We start from the raw sequence: 23593 nt of genomic DNA, 5'->3' as shown, positions 1-23593 counted from the left end.
ATAAGTGTTCAATATGGGAGCAGAAGAGGTGAAAGTTCATAGAAACCTCCGAAGTAAACCGGTTACTTCTGAAACTGACTGGAGAGCTCAGTACGACCAGTTAAACGGCTCAGCGCTGCGTGACAGCACGAAGCACGGGCGGTTTCACTGCTGGTCGGACCCAAACCGAAATACTCCAACTTACCCTCCGCTCTCCAAAGCTGGCAGGGAGCGTTGGCAAAGCAACGCCCAGCCTTGGAACCGCTGCAGGGAGAGTCCTCCCATCTCCCGAGGATGAGAGCTCAGGCTTCGGGAAGTGAGGCGGGTTCTTTCTGCGTTACCCAAACATTCCCAGCACAATAATATTCCGTAGTAAAAGATGATGAATAGGCCTCAGATTCGCAACAATCGCAGTTTAGTTCCTAGTAAACAGCAAAGACTGTCTGGGGGGGCCTCAAGATCTCAGACCTTTTAACTGAAAGGATTCCAGAGGTAAAACAGGAAAATGCTTTTATCAGTCAAGTGTGATTTTCCTAAGTTAGTTCAGTATCTCTAGAGGGCTGAAGTCTACTAAGAAACATTTTCTTACACCTAAACAACTAAAAATATCCAGAGTAGGAAAAACCAAACTCTGCTCCCAACACCAAGGAACCCTTTGGAATAACCATCTTTCACGGACATCTCTTGCTGGTCAAGGAAATGCACAGGAATCAATCACATTTTACAGTCCTGACGGTTAAAACAATCCATTTCCACAGCATCCCACGTCCTCAGGAGGGACCACGGGCTGTGCTGGTGAACAGGCTCTCGGCAGAGTCCCTGGGGACTCCCTGGAGCCTCCTGCCAGCTCCATCTGCAGCACGGTCCTGTCTGAGGAAAGAAAGGGACTCCTGGAGTGGTCTCAGACCTTCAGGTGCTGCTTGCTGCCTGTCCACAGGAAGCAAGTGTGCAAGAACTCCAGTTTAATGACATTTTATTCATTCTTTTCCACGGCTGAGGCCTCTCGGAAGCCACATGAAGAGCCCAAGACCAAAGCTTTAGTTGCACCATCACCTTAATCTGCTACACGCGGCGCTGCTGCCGTCACCCCTCCTTTCTCTACCCTCCTTTTCTTATTCCTGTCCCTCCCTTATGCCGGAAGAAGCATTTCTCTAGCTTTGTAGTAAACTCACCTGTATTAAAAGTGACACGATTTCTTTACTTTTGTTTACCGCATCAGCGCTGGTGCTTGTGCCAGTACAAGCAGAGTGCCTTTTTGACAGCACTGCTCTTTAGTCATGCTCCTGGAGTCACGCTGCCGTTCTGCTTCTCACAAACCCAAAATTCAGAACTGTACTGCAGAAAGCGAGGCTGGAAATTCTCTAAATACAGTTTTGCATCACTGAGAAAGCTGCTTTCCGTAGTTTTGCTAGTCCTGTGTCCACAACACGTCAACAGCACTTGTAATGATGTTAAAATAGGAAACCTGGGCATGGTTGTTCAAAAACTGCAAATTCATTCTGGCTTTCTGCAAACTAATTTATGCAGACAGGCCCGAAGCTGTCTGCATGGACATAAAAATAAAGTGTGTGTATATATATATATATATATTTAAAAAGAAACCCAAAATTGGTTCAACTCTTCATCATCTTCAGAAATACCCCGAATGCAGGGCTGAAGAACATGCTCATGGAGACTGGTGATAGGTACGGAGAGACCTAGCGCTGCATTTCGGCAGCTCCCTGGCATCCCACCTCCCAGCGGAGCTCACCCTGCAGGTGCTGGAGCAACAGCTGGGCTTCCATCAAGCTGCATCTACGGGGCCCGGGTGGCATCAGCAGGTAGCGCTGCTGATCACCCATCCCTAAAACAAAGTTCTCATCTACTACAAATTACCCCCCTCCACAAAGAACGAGAACCACTATTTTTCGTTTCTGTCACTCCATCGCCCCAACAAAGATAAAAAAGAGCTGTGATGACGTCACCTCCGATGGCAGCGACCAGCACCAGACCCCAAGGTCGCTGCCGTTAGGCCACAAGAGCTATTTCGGTTCAATACCATCCGGAATTGCAGGGAACAGTCGATATTCACCTAGTCAGAAGAAGTCCTGGAGAAGACTTGACGACGTTTTTCACAAGAGTAGGAAAGTGAGGTAAAGTTTAAGAGAAAAGTTTCCATTACGTACTAGAGGAACATTTTTATACATGAAAATGCCAGTAAGATGAAAATTTTCACATTTAGTTCAACATTTAAATTCTTTTCAGAACTTTTCCACTTTGTAAAAGTTCCGAAGAAAGGGCTTTTCATTACTACGACAAAATCTCACCTTTTATAGGCAAACAGAAAACTGTTAACCTTTTACTTCAATGTTTATAAATGGAAAAATAACGGATCAATTTACTGCCGTTATTCCAGTTCAGTATTCAGGCTGGAAACACAGGAAGAAGAACCGCCTGCATTATCCCACTGCCTAAGCCGTGTTTAAAGTCAATGCTTCTATACCTGGTTTGCAGTAATCAGAACGCACGTACCTTTATACATGCAAAAGAACTTGGCAAGAACCGCTAAAAACAACTGATGTTGTAGGGTTTAATTTCTTCCATCTACAAGAATCTACAATTATAAAAGTCTCATCTTCAAACTTTACAGTACATTTACATAAGCGAATACCCCACAGCTTCCCTCACTCCTCCAACTGCTGTACAAATCATACACAATAAAAAGGTTCAGTTTTGTTGTACAAACATCATTTTACACTTTAATACAGACGAAAATACCGTTCTCCTCCGGCACCTCATTTCCTCCGTGGTGCCTGTGTGTTACAGTACAGAGCACTTTCCATCCCAGCTTCTGGAACCTTCAGCTCAAGTAATAAGGACCGATCAACAGGCCACAGCTACTGCAGCTCCAAAGGTTTAAATAATGAGAAAATCTGCCACTTTTTTGTATAACAATCAACAGTTTATTAATGGATATGGTGAAATTTTAGCTATCCACCAAAGATGTGTAAAAAATTGTCATGAAAGTAAAAATAAATAAAGCTGTTTTTAAAATCAGTCTTGTTTTACATCTCAGTTCAGAATGCAACATTTAACACAAAACTGTCATTAAAGTTTTAAAGAAGTCTACTGATATTCAAATTACAGCTTTTATGACAAATCTAATGAGAACTGAAACTGATTTGGTTTTAGGTTTAAAGACTTTCACATTCAAATACAGTGTCTCGTTTAGCACAATACTTCCTTTGACAGTGATGGGCAACAGTGATGACATATTGCTGTATTTTGACATAAGGCACTATGATATGAATATGCCATACACTTGCCTTATGTCACATATATCCATTGCTGACCAGTGACTTCTGTCAAATACAAAATGAAGAAGTTTCCGAATACAGTGCATTGTAATGAAGGACATCGTGTGAAGTCTTCCAGCAAATGTTTTGAAGACGTTTTGAAATACAAGCCTACATTTTAACATAAGCTTTTTGTCATGCTGCTTTTTTTTTTTGCGACATCACTGGGGGGAATAGACTCGTCATCCATCACTTAAGTCCCAAAACACATTCTCAACCATCCTGCTCCGTTTCTATTGCAGTCACTGTTCTTGAGACAAACTTGACCCAGAAACTTTGTTCAAGTTCTCCTACAAACGCGTGTACATTCACAGCAGTCATTCACTTTCGTTCTCCTTTTGTTTGGCACCTGTTAACAGGAGAGGAAAGCAAAAGTGTGATTTCCTTACGCGGAGGGCACTTGGCTCCTGGAAGAGCGCGGCTCATTCTGATCGCTGCAACTTTGTCTGACCACGTTTTCAAAGCCCTCGGCACTGGATACCGTTTGTAAAGGAGACGCTGCAGGACTGATAAATGCTAACATGAGCAGCGCGAGGAAGGCCCTGAGACCATTATTGCTTCTAACTTCATTGGCAAAGCAGTCCAAGTAACTCTTCTGGAAAGTGACTAAAAGTGGCTTTGAAGATTCTCCCCAGCACAAAAATTTATTTTAAAAAACACCAACCAAAAAGCCACACCCCAAACCTGTCCATCGGCTTAGAAGCCAAGTGTAATCATCCTAATAGCCTCAAAAAATGAAGTCCTGCTTGAGAACAAACGATATTAGAATGCAGTTTAACTACACCGTGTGGATGGACCCATTTTTCCTGGCTCAGAGGCAGATTTTGCTCACAGTAGGGATCGGAGAGACCTGTTCAGCAGGACTGTAGAGCATCGTGCCTCTTCTCCAAGTACTCGGACGAGCCACATGCTGGGCAACGACTGAACCCTGTGGTGAGTCTGGCTTCAGCATCCAACTCCAGACAGCAAGAATCTCTTGCCAGCAACCTGGAGTTAGTATTTGTAATGTATAACCAAACACTGAAAGATTCATTAAATACATCCAGTTTTCACATCACAACTGACACTTTTTTCCCCTAACATAGGCTGGTCTTAATTCACAGAGTTTTGAATTCTGCTAGTCAATACATTTTCCTTTCTAGTCTGTGAGAAGAAATGGACACTTTTAGGGCATGATTTATCTGGTCATTCTTATGCATCCACTTTAAGAGGTAAATCACACTCCAGACTCTACAAACTAGATCTACATTGCAGACACCCCTCACTTCATGAGACAAATCCCAATCTAAAATGGGGCAGTTACCTGTGGAACTGTGATCTAACGTTTAACTGCTCCTAAAAAACGCCTCCCCTCATCTCATCTCATTTCTTCCAGTGGCATAATCCTGCCCCCTCTCTTGCTCTAACTCCTGTACTCAGTACTAGACTCCCATGAGCCAGTTTCATGTGCCAAACTGGCAAAACTCTGCAGCTTTATCGCTGGCTCAGTCTCCTGTTAGATCAATGAGTTAGAGCAGCTCGGAGGGATCTCATGAGTCTGGGTGCTGCCACACGCTCAACACCAGAAGCACATGGCCCAGAGTACGGGAGCAGGAAATGCCCTTTTTATTACAGAGCACTGTTATTTCATCTCACAGAGTTACAACTTAAGTGTCCATGTAATTCCAGTATAACAAAGCTCTTGGTTTGTCAGTATCCAGATTCATCTTTTCTGTCTAGACTTTGCTTCATTAATAATAAGATCTACCCTCCCTGGATCCTTCTACCCTCCAGTCGTGAGGGAAACTATCTCCTCTGTCTTTACATCTCCCTCTTCAGAGGGACACACCCCTCCATTCTCATTCTAGGACATGAGCCTGTTTGACCCAGGCCTTTGGGCCGATTCCTCATGCTCATCCGCACCTTTCGCAGAAAGCCGGGTTACTTGCTCTTCTGGGTCATTGAAAGGAACTAGATGCACTGACATGATACTTCCGGCAGTATCACTGGTTACTTCTACTCAGAGGAGAAATCTTACTATTTTAAAGAAGCTACATAAACTTTTTTTTCTTAAAAAACCTACAGAAGATAAAGACTTTTACATTATGATGTCATCTACCAGTGCAAGTAAGAGATCCCAGTTAAGCTCTCATTTAGGATTTCTTTTTTGAAGGAGGTATCCAGCTCCGTTTGCTCAGTCTGATATTTTTCTGAGGCAAAATTGTAATCCTCAAGACAATTTATGTCTTCCTCACAAAGCCAAAAGAGGGCTTTGCTTTAGTTGTTGTGACAATGAAGTCATTTATGTGATCAAAGTGAAGTTACAATTAAGAACATAAAGCAGGTTGGTAACTTGGATAAACATTAAAAAAAAAAACCCAAAAAACCAACTCAACCCTCCATTCCCTCCAAACCAGCATAAAAGTAGCAGAAATAACCCTATTGTTGGATACTCTTGTTAAAAAGAACCGGATCACGTGTAGCAATACACTACTGATTTCTCCTGGGATAATTCTGGTGGTCTGGGGTGACGTCTCTGACACAGTTGTGCCAACCAAAACTGACAGTTAATATTTCGCCAGCTTTTTCCTCAAGAGAAAAGAAAAGTGTGTTCAAGAACTATGATCAAACAGTTACGAAAGTTGAAAAATCTAAAGTTTGTCATTGTCAAATAAATGAAACCCAGCAGGGTGTACGTTCTACCAAAGGGCTTATGGCAAAGCTCCGAAGGCCACGTCCATACCTGCTGGCGTGAGTACCAAAGCTTGTAGAATGTCAGAAAGGGAGATGATACCCACGATGCTATCTGCTTCATTCACTACCACCAAACGATGAACCTGCAGGCAGGGAAAACATTTTGAGATATTTGCCTGATTTAAAATAAAAGTTAAAGCACAGAAAAACAAAACCATCTTCAAGTAATGAAGTATGAAGACAAGGAGAGAAAAAAAAAAAAAAAAGAATGGTTCAAAGCGTTACCAATTACCAATCTCACACAGCAGCACAAACACACTTACCCTACTGAAATGAAAACTAGTGCATGTTTAAAAAGCACACAGCTATCTGACATGGCAACAACATCAGATCTGAAGTGACAGCTAAGCCAAGACCTAGGTCTTTAAGATACTTCTGCTCTCAAAAAGTGGCACTCGCATCAAACACTTTTCCCCAACCTACAGCTCTGCCCAACTCAGCCTGTGATCTCAAATAGTAAGATATAGTAAAACGAAGCTTCCTTCTGAAAAATACTTTCTCAACAGAGAGGAACACTAAAACTTGTGCTATCTTGACACGTCCAAGTTGGTTTTAACCTCATTTTTCTCGTAGGGGTATACAATTGAAACTGAGTGCCAGACTGGTGTTTGCATGAAGACAGAAAGAAAGAAAGATTCAACTCATTTGTGCAAACTCACTGTAGAGTTAATAAACATGACACAACTTGGAAGAAAGGTTTATCAACAGTAAGAACGTATTTTTAAATAATGATTTTATCATTACAAATCTATTCTAGGAAACTTATACTACAAAACCTTTGTCCTAACCGTGGATGCTCCCACATCCCGAGGCCCCCTGGCCCGAGCAGGCTCCAGCAGTGCAGGACCACTGCAGAACCAGGAGAGCGCCCTCCTGTCCCTCCTGGCACCAGGCTCCACCGCAAGCGGGCACAGAGTTGTATTACCCAAACATCGCAGCTGAACCAGCTCACAAGTAAGCCATCCTAAAAAAGGGTGTTTGTCGAAAGCTGAGAGCCTGCTACGTGTTTGCATTTTACCTAAGTGAATCCCCTCTCTTCACCATTTGAAGTTCAAATAATCAGATATAAAATGGTGAAGAAAGTGCAAAGAACTTTTCTCATCTTCTCACAGAGGTGATAGCAAAAAAGCCGCATCAGTCTTGATTTAATAGATATGTTAATAAGGTTGAGGTCAACCGCTTCGTTGCTAATCAGATACAACAAAAGAAGAGCTCTAAATTATTTGAGCAGTCATACCCACCTGACGCAGGGAGGAAAGAAAAAGAGGGGGGGAAGGGAGAAAAAACATTGTTGCATTTCCTTTTTGATGAAGCTATGTTGGTGATAATTTAGATGGGGTTATTAGTTTTTGTACATGCACATATTTAATCAACTTATTCTTCTCTCAGTGTAATGCATTCAAGAAAAATGGACAACTCAATTGTTTCATTTCCAGTAAGATCAAGCACTCTTCTGGCAGCTATAAATAGCTTATAGTTTTGACTGACTCATTTTTACATATAATCTCACTATGTTTAGACTGAACCAAAGGGTAGGAGTTGTTCTTAAAACACAAATGTCTAAAGCTTCTTAAGATAGTAATAAAATTATTCAAATTTGAAATGTGTGTATCAGCAATGCTAAAATTATTCAATCCCAGGAAGAAGCTCAAGCAGATGCAGAAAGTTACAAGTAAAAACTGCCTAATGGAGGTTCTAAGGGGATATTAACAAAGTGGCAGTTTTGCTTCTATCAAGTATATGTACAGTTACAGCCCTGAAGATGGAAAAAAAAAAATCTTGTAATTGAAGAAGTTAAACCATCTAAACGGAGCTGATTGCACCTCAGACAACTGAAACTGGTAATACAGGTTTCCTTCTGCGGAGAGGAACAACAGGGGAGGAAGACCTACATACTCGATCATCTCCATGTATGAGAAAAGTTCCCAGTACTAATAAACAAGATAAACAGCACTGAAATAATGGAAAGCTGACAGAGAAGTCATTTACAACAGCAGTTTAGTGAAGCCTTATTCACAAGAATTTATTTTCTGCCCCTGTTTCACAGTATTTGGATGAGAGCAGAGCAGGACTCCATATGCATTAACTAGTTGTACCCGTTAAATTTCCTGAACGATAGGCCAATCAACCTAGCTATAAGTTAGAGTTTAAAGAATTATTTGTCTGCAAAACTTATGGCAGGCTTGAAAGAAACTCGATTCTTTCGAAAAAGCTTTGCATTCAGTTCAGTTAATGTCATAAAACAAATAGAAAAAACTGAATGTTACTACAGATGTACTGTACAGTATTTTGCACATCCCTATAAGCATCTATAAGACAAGTCTATAAAGCAAGCTGATACCTAACACATGCTGTTAAGGAAAAAAAAAAAAATACTTTCAGCAAGTAAACAAAACTGAGAAAGGATAAATTTGAATTATTTCTTAGTTTGGTAATAGAATTTTAACTTACAGTGAAAGGAAAACCAAAAAGGGAACTCACCTCAGCCTTCACTATTCTATCCACAATGGTCTCCAGTGTTTCCAGCATACTACACTTTACAACACCTTCAAAATACTGAGAACGGTGCTGTAGGGCTTGCGTCACCGTGATATCTAGGTTATTATATGTTTTTTCAGCAGCAAGATTCTGAAGGGAAAAAAAAAAAAAAGCCCCAAGGCACATAACACATCTCAGTACTTCCTAATAAAGTCCTCTTTGGCATCAAGTAGCCACACATTTCTGGTGTAAATTGAGTCTGTTCTAAGTCACATCTGAAACAAAGCGGATGCTCTTCAGCTTTTGGGAACAGTCAAGCACGCAATTACGTTAAACACCATATGACAGACTGGGTTAATTGATAAAACTGCTTTGTGATATGCATTAGGCCAATGAAAACCTCCTTCCTTTGCTAGCTGATATTTGGCTTGATGTCACTCATCCTGCTTTTGCTATGAGTAGGAAACGTTAAGATGAAGTTCTACAGACTTTAGAATATACAGAATACACTTCAGGAATATACAGTTTTTTGTTGTTTGTTTTTCATAGGATAAGGGAGGACACCAACTGCTCTGAACACAAGTCATGAAGTAGGTCTTAGTGGAGATAAATAAGTAGAGAGCAAATTAAAGGATTTCTTCACCTTTCTTATTCGTGGGCTGAAACTCCCTCTCCTGGACTGTGCTGGCACTGCCATTTGACAACAAATTTTGTGTGTGTGTCTATATATTTTAATAAGTACTATAAAAACAATATTTAATTAAAAACCATCGCCACCACTAAAAGTAAGAAGATTAAAAGAGTTTGAAAGCTGACATTCTCAACATTCTTTTTAAGAACAGGACCACGCAAGAGGACTTTGTCCTGACCAGCAAAAGCTTGATTTTTAGGTGAGACCATAGCGGTATTTGGAGAGTTGGCACATCCTGGCTGACTGATTTTGTGTACTGAAGCACTGAAGGAAGAATAAAAACAGGCCTTTAAAATGAAAACACTGGACCAAGCAATAAAATGCAATTAAGTTTTGGCTAGAATATACTGTGATTCATCAAGTTTTTGGACTGAATTACACTGAACGTGACAAGAGAGGTTTGAGATGATCATGAAGATACGAGCAGTTTTAGTTAACTCATTTCACTAATTCCTAGTGTAGGACATTAGGAAAATATAAAAAGCCTCTGCAAACTGAAGTCACCTTGCACACAAATAACTAGTGCAATACGAAGCTATTTCTATACCATCACACCATTCCCAGGTTTCTCCCATCAAGAACCTGAAAATGAATTCAGAACTCTATTAAAATGAAAGAAATCTATCAATTTGCCAGCTGTATATACAGGCATAGATTAAAACACTGATTTAACTAAGCATATTAACCACATGGTTTAAAGTTAAAAATCACCAGTTGCATCTTGCAAATTCTGTTTATTGGAAGATCGGATTATACATTTCAGATTCTTTTTTTCCTCTTCTTTTAAAGCTTGAAGATCAGGCTGAAGGAGACTGATTAAAACTGGAAGCCTCAGAGAATAGAATCTTTTTTTTCCCCCGTTTAATAAGCAAACTAGTATATATGAGGAAAATCTCAAACAATTGATAGATGCCCTAACTCTTTCCCATGTTACTAGCTGGAAGCAAACAATTATATCCTAAGGCCTTTGTGGTGGTTTATTTTTCCTGATCCCAATACATCATTTTTCCAAAGAAATCATCCAGCAGCTCTTAAAATCCTGTAACTGTTATTGCTTCATCACTTAAAATGAGAAGAGATGTGAAAAACACATAAGGAACCCTTTTCTTTTTGGTGTCTTTCTGAAAAAGAATGGGAAACAAAGGAAACACGTCCTGCCTCAAACTCTGATGCACTTCCAAAATAAATCGAAACACTGAACACACCGGCTGTGAAATTTCATTGTCTTTGCTGTATTAGATCACTCTTGCTATAGCTACTACCTTCCTTGCCCAGCTTTTATGGCAGAACAGGATCTCACAGAGTAGAGAATCCCAAAGAACAGAAACAAATGCCTAGAAAAGACAGGCAAGAACACTGACATCACAAAATTTTCAGTATTAAGAGCGCTGTTTGCTGCCAGAGATATTTATAAGCTCAAAGTATTTCCATTTGGGACTCTTCTCCATGTCTGAAAGCATTCTATGCAATGTTTCAGACATCTGGATTCTTCATTAGCACTAGCAGGCTGGTGCAATAAGCAACTTGGGCACTTAAATATCTAAAAAATAATATAGCTATCAGAAGTTCCAATTAGAAGGCAGGTGCATACAGCTGGGAGGGGACAGGGCTAAAAACCTCTAAGTAAAGTTTTTCAAGTTTCTGAAGACCACAAGAACAGAACAGCCCTTGCTCTCTCATGAATCTGACTACGCTTTTGCACTCCTGAGACAAAAACCAGAAACAGTGGCCTGAATTAGATCTAAACCAAAAGGAACACAGATGCAATGTTCCGGAGTCAGAGGCTCACACAAAAGAACAGGCCAAGTAGTTTCAATTCACTGAGAAGGTCAAGTCATATAAAGCACTCAGAATGCATGGAGAAATCTGCATTCCCTTTGAAAACAAACTGTGGAATGGCAGCAGCTGGAAAAATAAAATCCTATCTCAAAAATAGAAACAAACATAAAAAGCCTATGCTCTCTTTTTTTTTTTTAAGAGTACAGCCAGATCCAATTTTGGGTAACATCCAGAGCAGTAGATGCCTGTGTACAAGTAGTATTACTAAGGAGAGCTTAAATAAGAAGTTAATAATAATAATAATAAAAAAAAAAAAAATGCTATGCGGGCTGAATTGAATCTGCTTTATTCAGTTTGTTAACTAAAGCCTAAGGAACAAAATACCCCAAATTGACATATTAACAAATGAATTTGCAAATGCTTACTGAATATGAAATATTTAATAGAATTTAAGAGATATACTTACTATTACATCAAATTTGGAATAAATATCTACAACTTTTCCTAAAAAGAAAAACAAAAGTTAATAGACCGCATGAAATACAAAATTTGATTTCTTGCTTCTTGCTTTCATTTGTTATAATTACACAGAAAGAAAACAGACAGGTCAAGAAGGAAATGTGGAAAAAAACAACAACCATCCAACCTACCAAACCACAAAGTTCTTCCAAGCCTATCAACCTACATCTTGCATAAATATGTCTTTATATTCCCTTTCTCCCCCTCCACTTTTTTTTTTTTTTTTTATTCTTTCCCCTCTCCTCCCTCACTCCCCCCCCCCCAATCAATCCAGGGTTCAGCACCATTTTTCTTACCACGCTTTTGTACAGAGAAGAGCCAACACGCACCTGACTCATCCACAACAGGTAATGCCGATATCCTTCTCTCTACAAATATATTCAAGGCTTTAATGATAGGAGTGTCTGGATGTATGAAGGCAATGTTGTGGTAAGTTCCTATTCCAAGTTCATCCAGATTCTTCTTCATAAAGGCAGGCTTTGGCATCTCTGACATCTAGGAAAGGCAGAATGAATGTATTTACAGTGCTGTTTTCTACACCTGCCACGTTTCTATACGACTGGTATATACATTAGGAAATCTGTGTTCACTCATCCATCTACAGACTCCAAACGATTGTTACAGAATCTGCTACTAGATCAATCTTAATCCAAAACAAGCTCAGATCTGGAGGCATTGCTTCTGTCCAAAGAAACTCTAAATTAAGACTATATAACTAAGTTTTTTGCTCTTTTGTTTATCTTTGTAGTAACCCATCACTAAAAGCTTTTGATCCTAACTTAGGTCATTCCCACTGAAACTGGAGAGAGAAGGCAGCAAAACATACTATACTCTGAATGCTTATTTTGTACTCCTGCTGCTTTGTTTGGCCTCCTGTCGCTTCCTGTGACTACATGAACTACAGTGAGTAATGACAATCTCCTCTCTGGGAGACAATTAATTTTCCTATTCATGTAAACAAACTTCTGAAGCTGAGCAGATCTTCCAGGCAGGACAGCAAACTACTTTAAATACCCAGGGCAAGTCCTTGATGTTCAGATTTCTTTAAATGGCTGAAATAAAGTAAAGGTAGTGCACAGGGCCTACATCAAGCTTTAATTTCTCTGTTGTCACAAAAAGATACGCACAGACATAATGAACACGGAAGTTCATCAAGAAGGTCCTGTACTAAGTCTTAAAGATGTCTACTGGGGAAAGAAAAAAACAAAAGTTAAGCAAAGCATAACTTTAAATACTTACAAAAAGCTGGAGGAACTTGAGGATTCTTTTATGGGTAAGTATATAAAGTGCATTTCCACTGACAGGATCAATAACTGGCAATCTGTGGATTTTGTTTTTGATCAATGAATATACAGCATCAAAAAGGCTGAGGAGAAAAACATTTATTTTTTATTTAAAATGAATTCTAACTGACAACGCGTAAAGTCAAGTGATATATACATGTATTTACAAACCCCCATCAAGTACATATCGTGAGTAATTATTTGTAGTATCTTTAATGTTATAAAAAACAGAAGATATTTCAAATAAACTTTCGCAGCTGGTAAAACAGAGGTACAACGATATGATCATGAACATCTAAAACCAGCAAGAAAACGTTATGGAAAGTGACTTTTTGTGGTAGAAAGAACAGCAGCATATTTCTGCACAAGTGTGAATTGTTTTTCCAGCGAGTGCTGTGCTCACAGTTCCCTGCACTCAGAATGGAGATTGCTGTTCAGAGACAAACAGTGGAAAATAGAGTGTTCTTGCCCTTAGTGCATCTCAATCCCAAACTTCTATAGCTTTTTCTAGGAAGAACATTTTTTATGGCTAAGTGCATATATGCAATTAAGTTAAAACAATTATCTTAATTGAATTATCATTGGGGGTCGGCAAAAAGTTATTCTCAGGAGATCTGAAACATTACTACAGACACTACAGACTACAACTTAGCAATGCTCCAACCTACGCAAGTCTGCTCTTCTTGCAAGTAACATTTTTTTTTCTGATTATATACAGAAATCTGAAGTTCAGCGTTGAGATGGACTTAGCTTATTTCAAGTTAAGCAGAATGAAAAGAAAAATCCTACCTTGCATCTGGGGAGATGTTCACTAAAGGTTTAAATGTCTCTTGTAAATAAAGCTCTGTGTATAGAAAATGAATAGACTATTACCAATTTATATGAAAACTTTAGCTGTTTTATGAAAGCATTTTATGAATTCATTTGTACAAAATTAAGTGGAAGAAAGAGAGCAATATATACAGTTGCTTTAGATAGTCTACCACTTATGCACATTCCTCTATACTGACATTAAAGAGACTCAAGTTTTAAAAGCAGGACTAAACTGATTTCCACCAGGGGTCACTGCAGCAACAGCAAATAATTATCAGTTCCTTTTCTGAGATTGTCTAGTGCTTAGAGAACTTTTTATATTCTTTCATGGCATATAGTGTATTTTTGACGTAAAGCTTCCTCCCCACATTCAGCACTTCTGTTCACACCCAGCAAGCTCTATGAATTTCTAGGTGCATCACGCAATCACTCAGGCATGGCTTGGTGCTCATCCATCAGTTCACTCAACATGTAGGGTCATCAATTCATTCTGCATCCTGGCTCAGATACGTTTCCATTCCACATGTACCCATCAACTCCACAGCCATACATACGCCAGTTTCTTTTCTTCTTTCTTAAAGAGCAAGATGGTACTAATTATGAACAAGTGGTGAAGCCCAGATATAGCCCAGATCACTCCAGTCCATGTACTGTTTCAGGTAGAAACATAAGCAGCAGGAGCCAAAAGACATGCTTTTACTATTTCTGCTTTCATTAAAAAAGTATATGGACAGAGAAAAGCTAAATCTATGATTAATTAAAAATCCACTATACTGAAAAACATTAGAATATTTTAAGTTATCAACCAAATAGTAAATATTCTTACCCCTCCAGGTTTCTATCTTGTGCTCCTCCAATTCATAAATCTGAACCTACAATGGGTAGATGGAAAGTTTAGCTTGAAGCATTCATTTTAAACCCAACATCATTAACAGTATTACAAGTATCTGAATAACTTGCTTACGTTTCATTGCAGGCAATCTAACAGAGTAAGAATAGTCCAGAATAACATTTCTTGGCAATAACAAGAAGAAAGGGTGCGATCCTGCTCAGTGCAGAGTACCATACTGGACCTAGCATTTCAGGGGACAGGAAAGATCTTTTACCTGCCAAGGTTTGTAGTCAACATCTCTTATGAGCTCAAAGGCATCTCCTCAGTAATTTATCTCACCTTAAAACAATCATGCCAGAGTAGACCCTCTGATGATTCCTCACACCCCCAAACCAGTAACAAGCTTTACCACCCTGATCACTTCACTTCTTAATGCTAACAGATGAATTTTACTTGATTACAAACAAGTAAGAGCACTTGGGTTTGTGCTCAGTTCAATCAGACAAACTAACACTGCATTTCCCCCTGCCCTCAAGTTTAATCTTTTACTGATATTACGTTCTTCAAATGTTTTCGGACACTGCATCTAAGCCATGCATGCTCTCAGCATTTCTCCTGTGCCAGCAACGTTGCTCATCTGACCAGAGTTCAGCTGGTCCCAGGAACCAAACAGGCAAAAAAAGTTAGAAATTTGTTCTTAATTTTCTGCTGGTTTGGCTTCCTTAACTGGCTCGCAAAAAGTACGGGCAAATGATACTGGACAAAAGATGTGGCAAGTCTGCACCTTCTGGTGGCAGCTTATCAGATCAGCAGTAACATCAAACCACCCTCAAGAGGCCAGTCTTTGAAGTTTAAAACACACCAAAACCAAAAAGACACAGTCTTATCACCAACTTCCTGCTGTTCAGCAGCTATTTCATCAAGTCCATTGTCAAAGGATTGTAAAACCTCCCTACAGTAGCTCCTTCCACCCTGCTGATCTAAAGATGTTTCAGATGTGAAAGCCACCTTCCCCTAAAGGTACCAGGTACTTATAACAGCAATTGCACTCATTATAGCCCAGGCCAAAGGTGCTCATCACCCTCTTCTCTGTCAGGGACCTCTGCAAACACCACTGAAGCTGAAGAGTTTCCAGGTGAAGGGTAGAAGTCTCCACAAAACCTACTGCATTTATCTTTGAGCTTAAGGAGACTACACTTAGATGACTCTCCGGAAGTAGCATCCTTTGAAGAGTATAAGGGATTGTTAAATTTATATACTATAATTGGACTACTAAAATATACCATTATCCAAATATAATAGAAAATGTAAACAAGAGTGACAGCAGTCAGATCTTACGTAAAGTTACATAGAAAACTTGGCAGTATTGAGGTCGAGGGTCATTACAATATGGAAACCATTTTAAGGAAGTTACCAGGGTGCAGTTACTTTTCATTTGCTTCTGCCTCTACCCCTTGTAAATCCCCAGAGGGAAAAAAAAAATTTTAACAAGAAGAAAGGACACCACACCATTGGCATCTCACAAGAATTTCACTATAAGCTTACAAAAAAAAAAAAATAACATGAGCTTTGAGAAGCCTAATACATCAAATGTCTGCTACATCCCACTGTTCTTGATTTTTTAGCTGGTAAAACATAGTACGCGTGTTTTAAATGGTAGACGGGGAATTGTGACTCGACAGGAACAAGAAAGGGATGTAAATGTTTGTATGAACATGCAAGCTAGAGAGTTTCATCAACTGACTGCCAATGGGAATTTTAAATTACAGTTAATTGAAGTCAACAGATCTGCAACTGATTGTGCGACTCAGCCATGTAACTAGAATATTTGCATATATTTAACTAGTTCAAATTGTTTATTCCACACCATCACTCCAAGAACAGAGTAACCTTTTAATGCATCCAAGCTTCTGTAAGCGTTCTGCTTAACTCTGCTCACTCCTTTTGGAATAGCTCTATCACAGTTAGGAGACAAAGGTGATAATATAAACATGTGAACCACACATAGCTACAGACTTGATTTTTAAATACAATGAACTTTTTCATGTAACAAAGACATCCTCCCTAAATGCTTTTTGGTTGATATTCGCCATTCATATAGAGCTGTGATTACTATTGAAGTGTGTGCTTTGAAACAACCTGAACACAAATAAATACAGTGATCACCAATTAAGTGCTTTCCTTCATACTTTTTATATCACATCTAGTTTTTAGTATGTATGTTAAACCAAGTCCTTTATCCCAAACGCATTAGTCACTAGTTGCAACACTAAGTGGAGCCTTGTACCCAGAACGAAGGCTATCGTTATGGTAAGCACCACACAAAACATAATAGATGGTAGTACTCATTAAGGAAATTCCTCATGTTTATACATGTATAACTGAAGCAGCCATATGAGGTTACCTGCCCAAGCTCATATCATCTTCACGGCTGAAGCTGGGAACTGAACCCTGGTATCCACTCCACTACCTTGCTCACAAAGCCATCTTTTCTTTCAAAAAAAACCTCCTGCAGTGAGTATACCCATGACATATCTAAGCTTCCAAAGACTTATATAATAATAAGATTCATCATCAATCTTTCAGTTTGCTATTTCAGTCTCTGTACTGTATGGCAAATGATAGAAGTATAGCAGAACATGATACTTACCATTGGAGACTTATAGTATCTATGCAGTATGTTAATGAAATCTGTAATTGTTAACATTCCTGTAACAAGTGACATATAAAAAAAAAGTTCTTCAGATATATACTTAACGTATGGAACTTCCAGCTATTTTGTCTATTTATATTCACAACATGTAATTTAATAAACGTTAAATCCATGTAACATACTATTTGTACTGGACAGATAACAGTGGCATTCCAAACTATGTATATTCACTTTCACATTGGTACAAGACTTCAGAATAAAAACACACACCTGAATTAATATTCAAAATGATAACCTACGTGTTTCTTCTCTCCTTTCAATCTGACTCAAATAAAACCTTGAACCCAGACTGCATCCACCCCCCTAAAGCATGGAAAGATGTTTAGAACATCTTTAAAGGTTGGGGATCTATCCTTGCCTTTCATTTTCTTTTCAAATAAGACACACTCTCATTATGTACTTGCCAACTCATGTAGACTCTAACTCAAGTGAAGGAACAGTATACTCAATTTTCTTGAATATTACTTATTAAAGAACTTAATTCAATAATTTTTGCAGTAACCCTCAATGCCTTTATTGAAATGCAATTTATTTTTTTAAAAAAGAGACAGCATATCCATAGTACACACATTTTAACCACCAACACCAAAATATGTAATATAATATTGATGATTATTTTAGTTACCTGAAAACATTAACCTTTTTTTGAGCTTTCAAGTTCTAAGTTTGAGAAGATGTAATTGCTCCCACTGTTTACTACTCTTACATCTAAACTAAAGAAACTAACAAACGGGAAGGGACAAATTAATCCAGAGGTCAGCTTTAAATCTCTACAGCTTAGTTACAGACAGAAAATGAAATTGAATATAAAAAGACACACAGCATTCTCATGATGTATTGCGTGAAACTATTGACACCACCCTCCTACCCCCCCGGATTTAAAATATTTTAACAAATGCTTTATAAAGTTTCTAGGTCCAAGAACTAGAACTTGTGACTTCCAGATCACAAGAAGTATATATAATAATATTTTTAACTGCCACTGTAACCCTGTTTTCTAACTGCAACAGAGATCTAATTTTGGAAGATTATTGTTGTGGCAATTAATTACACCACTTCTAAAAAAGCAATAAATAGATCTAATGTTTTTCTCCCAATATGGGACATATCCGTAGCATTCAACATTAGTTCTAGTATTTAAAGATTTCTCAGTGCACCTTACCGAGAATGTGCAGAGAAAGACATGCTTGGATCACATGTATATTAGGATACTGTAACATTAAGTTCTTTTTATAGTTCCTATTTTCAAATTTTCTTTTTTTGACCATTACCTTTATTTATAAATACACAGTGAAATGCCCATATTAGAGACTAAATGTCAGAAGGTCGGGATTTAAAAGAACCATCATGATTGTCAAAGCAGAGTAAAAAGCTGGCAAGATTTTACTCCTCATAAGGAGGAAAAAGAAACCCTCTTTGCCAGAACCTCTCTCAGATGTCAGACCATGGCCCCAGACCACCTTCTGCAACAGTAAAGCTCCCTGGAAATTCAAGTAATCCTGAATAATGTTAGAACTGCTTACCTACAAAACTCTGTTTTTTACTCTCCCACAGCGGAGCTGCTCTCACACCATTTGCCACCAAGGCAAAAAAGGCTTTCTTTACCTGCAAAAAGAATGAACAACTTAACAAATCTTTGCTCTCAATTTAGCATACCAGACACCAACAGAGGGGTTTCCCCAGTTACTAGGAAAAAATGCGGTATAAACAGGTAGCTGGTATTCAAAGCAGAACAAAACCCACACACAGCAATCAAAACCCTTAAGCCTTTTTACTTCTCAATGGTTAAATGGTTTACTTATAATGGTTAAAAAGCTTAGAAAAAAGCTTGGCAAAACCTGATCTGTTTTTGTTTTGTTATGTGAATATTTTATGTGAAAGCCTCTGATGAAGAAGTAAGCTGATAGAGCTGAAAAGGTATGGTTGCCAACCTCAAGTTTATTCCTGTTTTATATTATCCATAAAAGCTACACCCTCCCAAATCATGACATTGAATAAATCTGTAATGAACATAATTATCACAAATGTCCAGTTTATGGATATAGCTTAACATTTGAAGCTTGTGTTAATATTCACTAGAGCAACAGTTGTATCAAAAAAAAAAGACTGAAACAATAAAAGTCTCTTTTCCTCTCCAGCTTTTAGACTCATGATTTATACAAATTAAAAGGGACTGTTTGATTATTTTAAATAGGACTGAAAGTTAAAAGACTAGCCAGCCTGTTTTGCTGCTAAAGAAATGTAACCAAATCCTTTCATTTTTTAATGACTTAGCCCTCCCCAATCTCTGAATCAGAGGTTATACAGTTAGAGTGTCATTCTCAAAAGAAGAGAAAAGAAAAACTTCTTTGTGAACACTAGTTCTGTGAAGCATGAATCGGTCAGGCTCCGGTGCACCTCAAAACCCTGATCTCTCAGCGATATGCTTGAGCGTGTTATCGTTTCTGTCCTGCCCACACCCCTAAATCGCCTTCACATGGAAAACACAGTACAGAAGTGATGGTTCTTGTCCAGGTCTTGACCTGGTACAAAGCTCGGACACAGCCAAGCTGTATCTCTACATCCACAAAACTGGTCCAGGGTCCAAGTAACCCAGAAGTAGCAATTGTTTGATGATTGCAATCTGAACAGACTGCGATTAGGCGGTGGTACCTTACGGGTCTACTTTAAATTGTGTGCCAAGGGGCTCCTCTCCACAACAAGTCAGGAATAAAAGGGCTTCACAGTCAATGGAATCAGCATCCAAAAAAAATAGGGACAAACAAAAATAAAGGTAGAAAAAAAAATTTAAGTCTGCCATTGTTAGCTAAAATCTTCTTGGCAAAGTTTGCAAAGCCATCCATATGACAGCCAGTGTCCTACCATATTTGACAGAAGCTCCATTTAGACTTTACTTAGTGTTATAATATAGCAGTTTAAATTTCTAGAAGTTTGTAAGCCTTCTCCTCTGCAGCAGAACACATCATCTCTGTCTACACTTTCGCGATTCCCAATGAGTGTTTCAGATACCTGGTCTCACCCTACTGTATGTAAATTCCATTCTTTAAAATTAGATTTCTGAAAGCAAATCTGTGCTACTTGTGACCTCTCTGCAGCCCGACTGCTTTCTCTCTGACCATCAGAATCTACTCTCCTGACCTCAGCAGATGACAACTCTCAAAGCTGCCTCCTGACTTCACAGATGCTCCTGCCATATCATCAATGAACAGGAATAATCATAGAATGGTTTGGGTTGGAAGGGACCTTAAAGATCATCTGGTTCCAACTGCCCTGCTGTGGGCAGGGACACCTCCCACTAGACCAGGTTGCTCAAAGCCCCATCCAGCCTGGCTTTGAACACCTCCAGGGATGGGGCATCCACAGCTTCTCTGATCTGCTTAACAATCACCACCCCTAAACTGCGCTAAAACTGAAGCGGCCATACGGGGGAAAAAAAATACCCAGGACCACAAATAAGGCTGTAAGATACAGACCATGTAGTATTTATCTAGAAAATGGTTAAACAGAAAGGTCCCAGAGGTATTCAGCCACTTCACTGACACAGGGAGGAGTCGGGCAAAACAAACATTACCAAATCCACCACAGGGGCACACTAATTCATAAGGAAAACTAAAACTGCAAAGAAACCCTCCAGGCAGACACATGAAGTCTTCCCACATAACAGCATCACACTTAAGGCTAATGCAGCAAAAGCCAACGGCAGGGAGCTATTCGGGGAGCAGATATGAAACAGAAGTGAGTTCACACAGACTAACTCCACCTTGGGGGCAAAGGAAGTAAGTTCTAACCATTCTTCATCAAAATAGAGGAAAGTACAGTCAAATCGCCCAAAACCAAGAGCTTTCAGCTTTGATATCTTTCTGAGAACAGCTATCACAGGAATTAATGGTCGCTGTCAACTTATTCCACAGCAAGTCTTCCACAAGCGTAAGGTGTTCAAGCTGTATCAGAGCACTGAGGTAACAGCTAATCTACTAAAACCAGGGGGAAAATAGCTTTCTTCCAGATAATGATCATGCAACAAAACTCCTCAAGCAAGTTTATAAACCCTATAATTGATAATCTGGAGAAGAAGCGTGTCCACAACAGAAAAGATAGAGAGCCAACTATAGGACTTCAGGCAACCTCCAAATTCTTGCTACTCCTTTCTTAGACACAGTAGCAGCAAAGAACACCGACTAGCACGACGTTCATATGGGCGAGAGGCTAAAATACAGGCATTATTTTAGATTCAGACATGATACTTCATGAAAGACAATTCCAAAGATATACTAGGCAAGAAGCTGAGCTTGTAGACAATCCAGAAGCAAAAGTTTTCTTAAAGAATCAGTTCTTGCCCTGATTCCATTTGATTTATTTGCAAGTTATTTGTCTCCAAGAATCTCAAGAATCTTCAGTTAGATGCCATCTTGTCTAGCTTTAGAAGACAGATTTTGGAAAAAACTGAGGGCTGCTGAACAGATGCAGCTACTGAGATAGCTCAGAGTTAAATCCTCTATAAAAGACAATGAGTTCAGCTTGGGTATTAGGATATTAAACTTGTGATGTAATAAATCACCAGAATTTAGTAAAGAAATACTTAAACTCATCCCTCTGGGCTGTCCTCCTAGACCACAGCTTAAGTGACATTCCTACTGTTTTCTTCAGTTTTATAGTAAAGAGTGTTATACACTTACCTTTTAAATAAAGTAACAATGCCATCTGTTCTTAATGTTAATAATTTTGTCTCTTATTTAAGTAAGGTAATTACAAAGCAAAAAACTAACTTCATTCTTATTTGCTGAAACTGCTTGCAAGCACAAACATACACTCATCCACTCACACCTTCCTTTAGTTTCTGTGGTTTACCAATTTCAGTTGCCCAAAGTACTGCTTGGTGGCCGGCCAAAGCACTGGGGTGTGGAACTGGGCTTCCATCCAGCACATTTAGATGCTTCAGTGATGTTCATGCAGAAAATACCCACAAGGACCTTCCTTTCAGATTATATATAGTTTGTAGCCTTTGAAGATTTCTACCATGTCCCATCTTTGGACCTCCAACAGCGCTGTTAATTCTCAACCCCACCAGCGTTGCTCTTTCTCTGATCTTGAGTGTTGGACTGGCCTGACCTTCACAAAACCATTGTTCCTCAGCCAGATCCCATAGATTGTTGCTGTTCAACACCATGTACAAACATTCTTTAAACAAAGCAGTTCTTATTAACCACGTAGTGGTCCTAACAAACACAATGAACCATTAAGAATGGGATTTATCTACCTAAATTTAGAGGTGGTTCTGACATATATGCTGACTTTGCATATTCACGGCGTCTCTTCAGAGCCACCCAGGGGAAACAGTCATTTCTGTGGCATGACTCACCAGCCTTAGACGGAGATTGAGCTGTATCCCACAGATGCCATTTCCCCTCTCACTGACTATAAGACGTCTAGACATCTACAATTAGATGAGGAATCCTACTTTACGTGACTCCTTGTCTTCCCAACCATTCTGCACCTTAAGTAGGAGGGTCAGATTATAGCAAAGGAACACATTGACTGAAATCCTGGATGCATCATAGATCACCTCAACAATAGATGCTGTTATACCACAGTGAGCAGAACAGGAACAAGCTTTTTGTACTGCAAGAACGCATTACACCAACTGTGAATATGCTGAATAAGAGAACAGACTAATTTAGGTTAGACAGGACTTCTGGAGGTCATCATTTCTGCAGACCATCCAAATACTTCCACTGTAAGTCTTAAGGAGGAAGTAGCCTCTTCCAATGTAACACCCATTACCAAGAAAGGCTGAGTTAGACCCATACACAGGAAGTCCTGTTTATCAGGTAGTAGAATATTTGGAAAACCTTGTCCTTTACAGTTAGTGAGCTCCAAAATAGCTTGACTGCCAGGCAGCGACACCAGAAATGGTGACAGCAGACAGAAAATTTTACCAGATTACAGAAAAAGCTTTTCTTCACTGATGGAAAATGCTGAAAGGGACACTCATAATGATATACCAGACCAGTGATCTCACAAGCCCTTGTGGAAATGCTTTCTCAAGTAAACATCTGTGAATGAGGGAAGCATCTGAAAGGAAAACTGAGGATGAGCTTGTTTCCAAAAATTCACACGCTTTTACCTTGTTTTACCTAACACTATGCTATAAAAACTAACTACATACATAAATGACCAGTGGGTTTCAAACTTGTCTTCCAGGAGTGTCTCACAAGGTAAAGGAGGGCGACTGCTGCTGCTGCAGTCACAGTTCCTGGTGCTCAAGGGTCAGTGCTGAGCAGAGAATGCTGCTGTGCTCGAAGACACACAACTCAGCACTAGTGTCTCAAGGCCAAAGCTAACTTGGAAAAACTGGAGGACAACAGAACTAAGAAACAGTTATGGAACACCTTCAGACGTGCCGGTACCAAGCAAGGGGATGAGGCAAAAGATGAGTAG

At 39.3% G+C, this 23593-nt stretch overlaps 1 protein-coding gene across 4 annotated transcripts in view; it reads right to left on the bottom strand.

Annotated features, from left to right (window-relative positions):
- Positions 1-2528: 2528 nt before the first annotated feature.
- Positions 2529-23593, bottom strand: part of PRKAG2 (protein kinase AMP-activated non-catalytic subunit gamma 2) — a 171743-nt gene continuing 150678 nt past the window's right edge. For 2 of the 4 annotated variants that reach the window (XM_074157321.1, XM_074157322.1), the window contains 10 exons: positions 18679-18760; positions 17093-17151; positions 14437-14482; positions 13587-13641; positions 12754-12880; positions 11844-12009; positions 11462-11499; positions 8529-8675; positions 6037-6130; positions 2529-3663 (listed from right to left, as the gene is read on the bottom strand). In XM_074157321.1, the coding sequence (XP_074013422.1) occupies positions 3632-3663; positions 6037-6130; positions 8529-8675; positions 11462-11499; positions 11844-12009; positions 12754-12880; positions 13587-13641; positions 14437-14482; positions 17093-17151; positions 18679-18760 (846 nt within the window). In that variant the 3' untranslated portion in view covers positions 2529-3631. The remainder of the gene's footprint in view (positions 3664-6036; positions 6131-8528; positions 8676-11461; positions 11500-11843; positions 12010-12753; positions 12881-13586; positions 13642-14436; positions 14483-17092; positions 17152-18678; positions 18761-23593) is intronic. The other 2 variants (XM_074157323.1, XM_074157324.1) reach the window with 1 other exon arrangement.

The sequence above is a fragment of the Numenius arquata genome, chromosome 12 (genome assembly GCF_964106895.1).
Source record: "Numenius arquata chromosome 12, bNumArq3.hap1.1, whole genome shotgun sequence".
In the NCBI taxonomy this organism is placed as follows: Eukaryota; Metazoa; Chordata; class Aves; order Charadriiformes; family Scolopacidae; genus Numenius; species Numenius arquata.
This window is presented reverse-complemented; position numbering and strand designations above follow the sequence as displayed.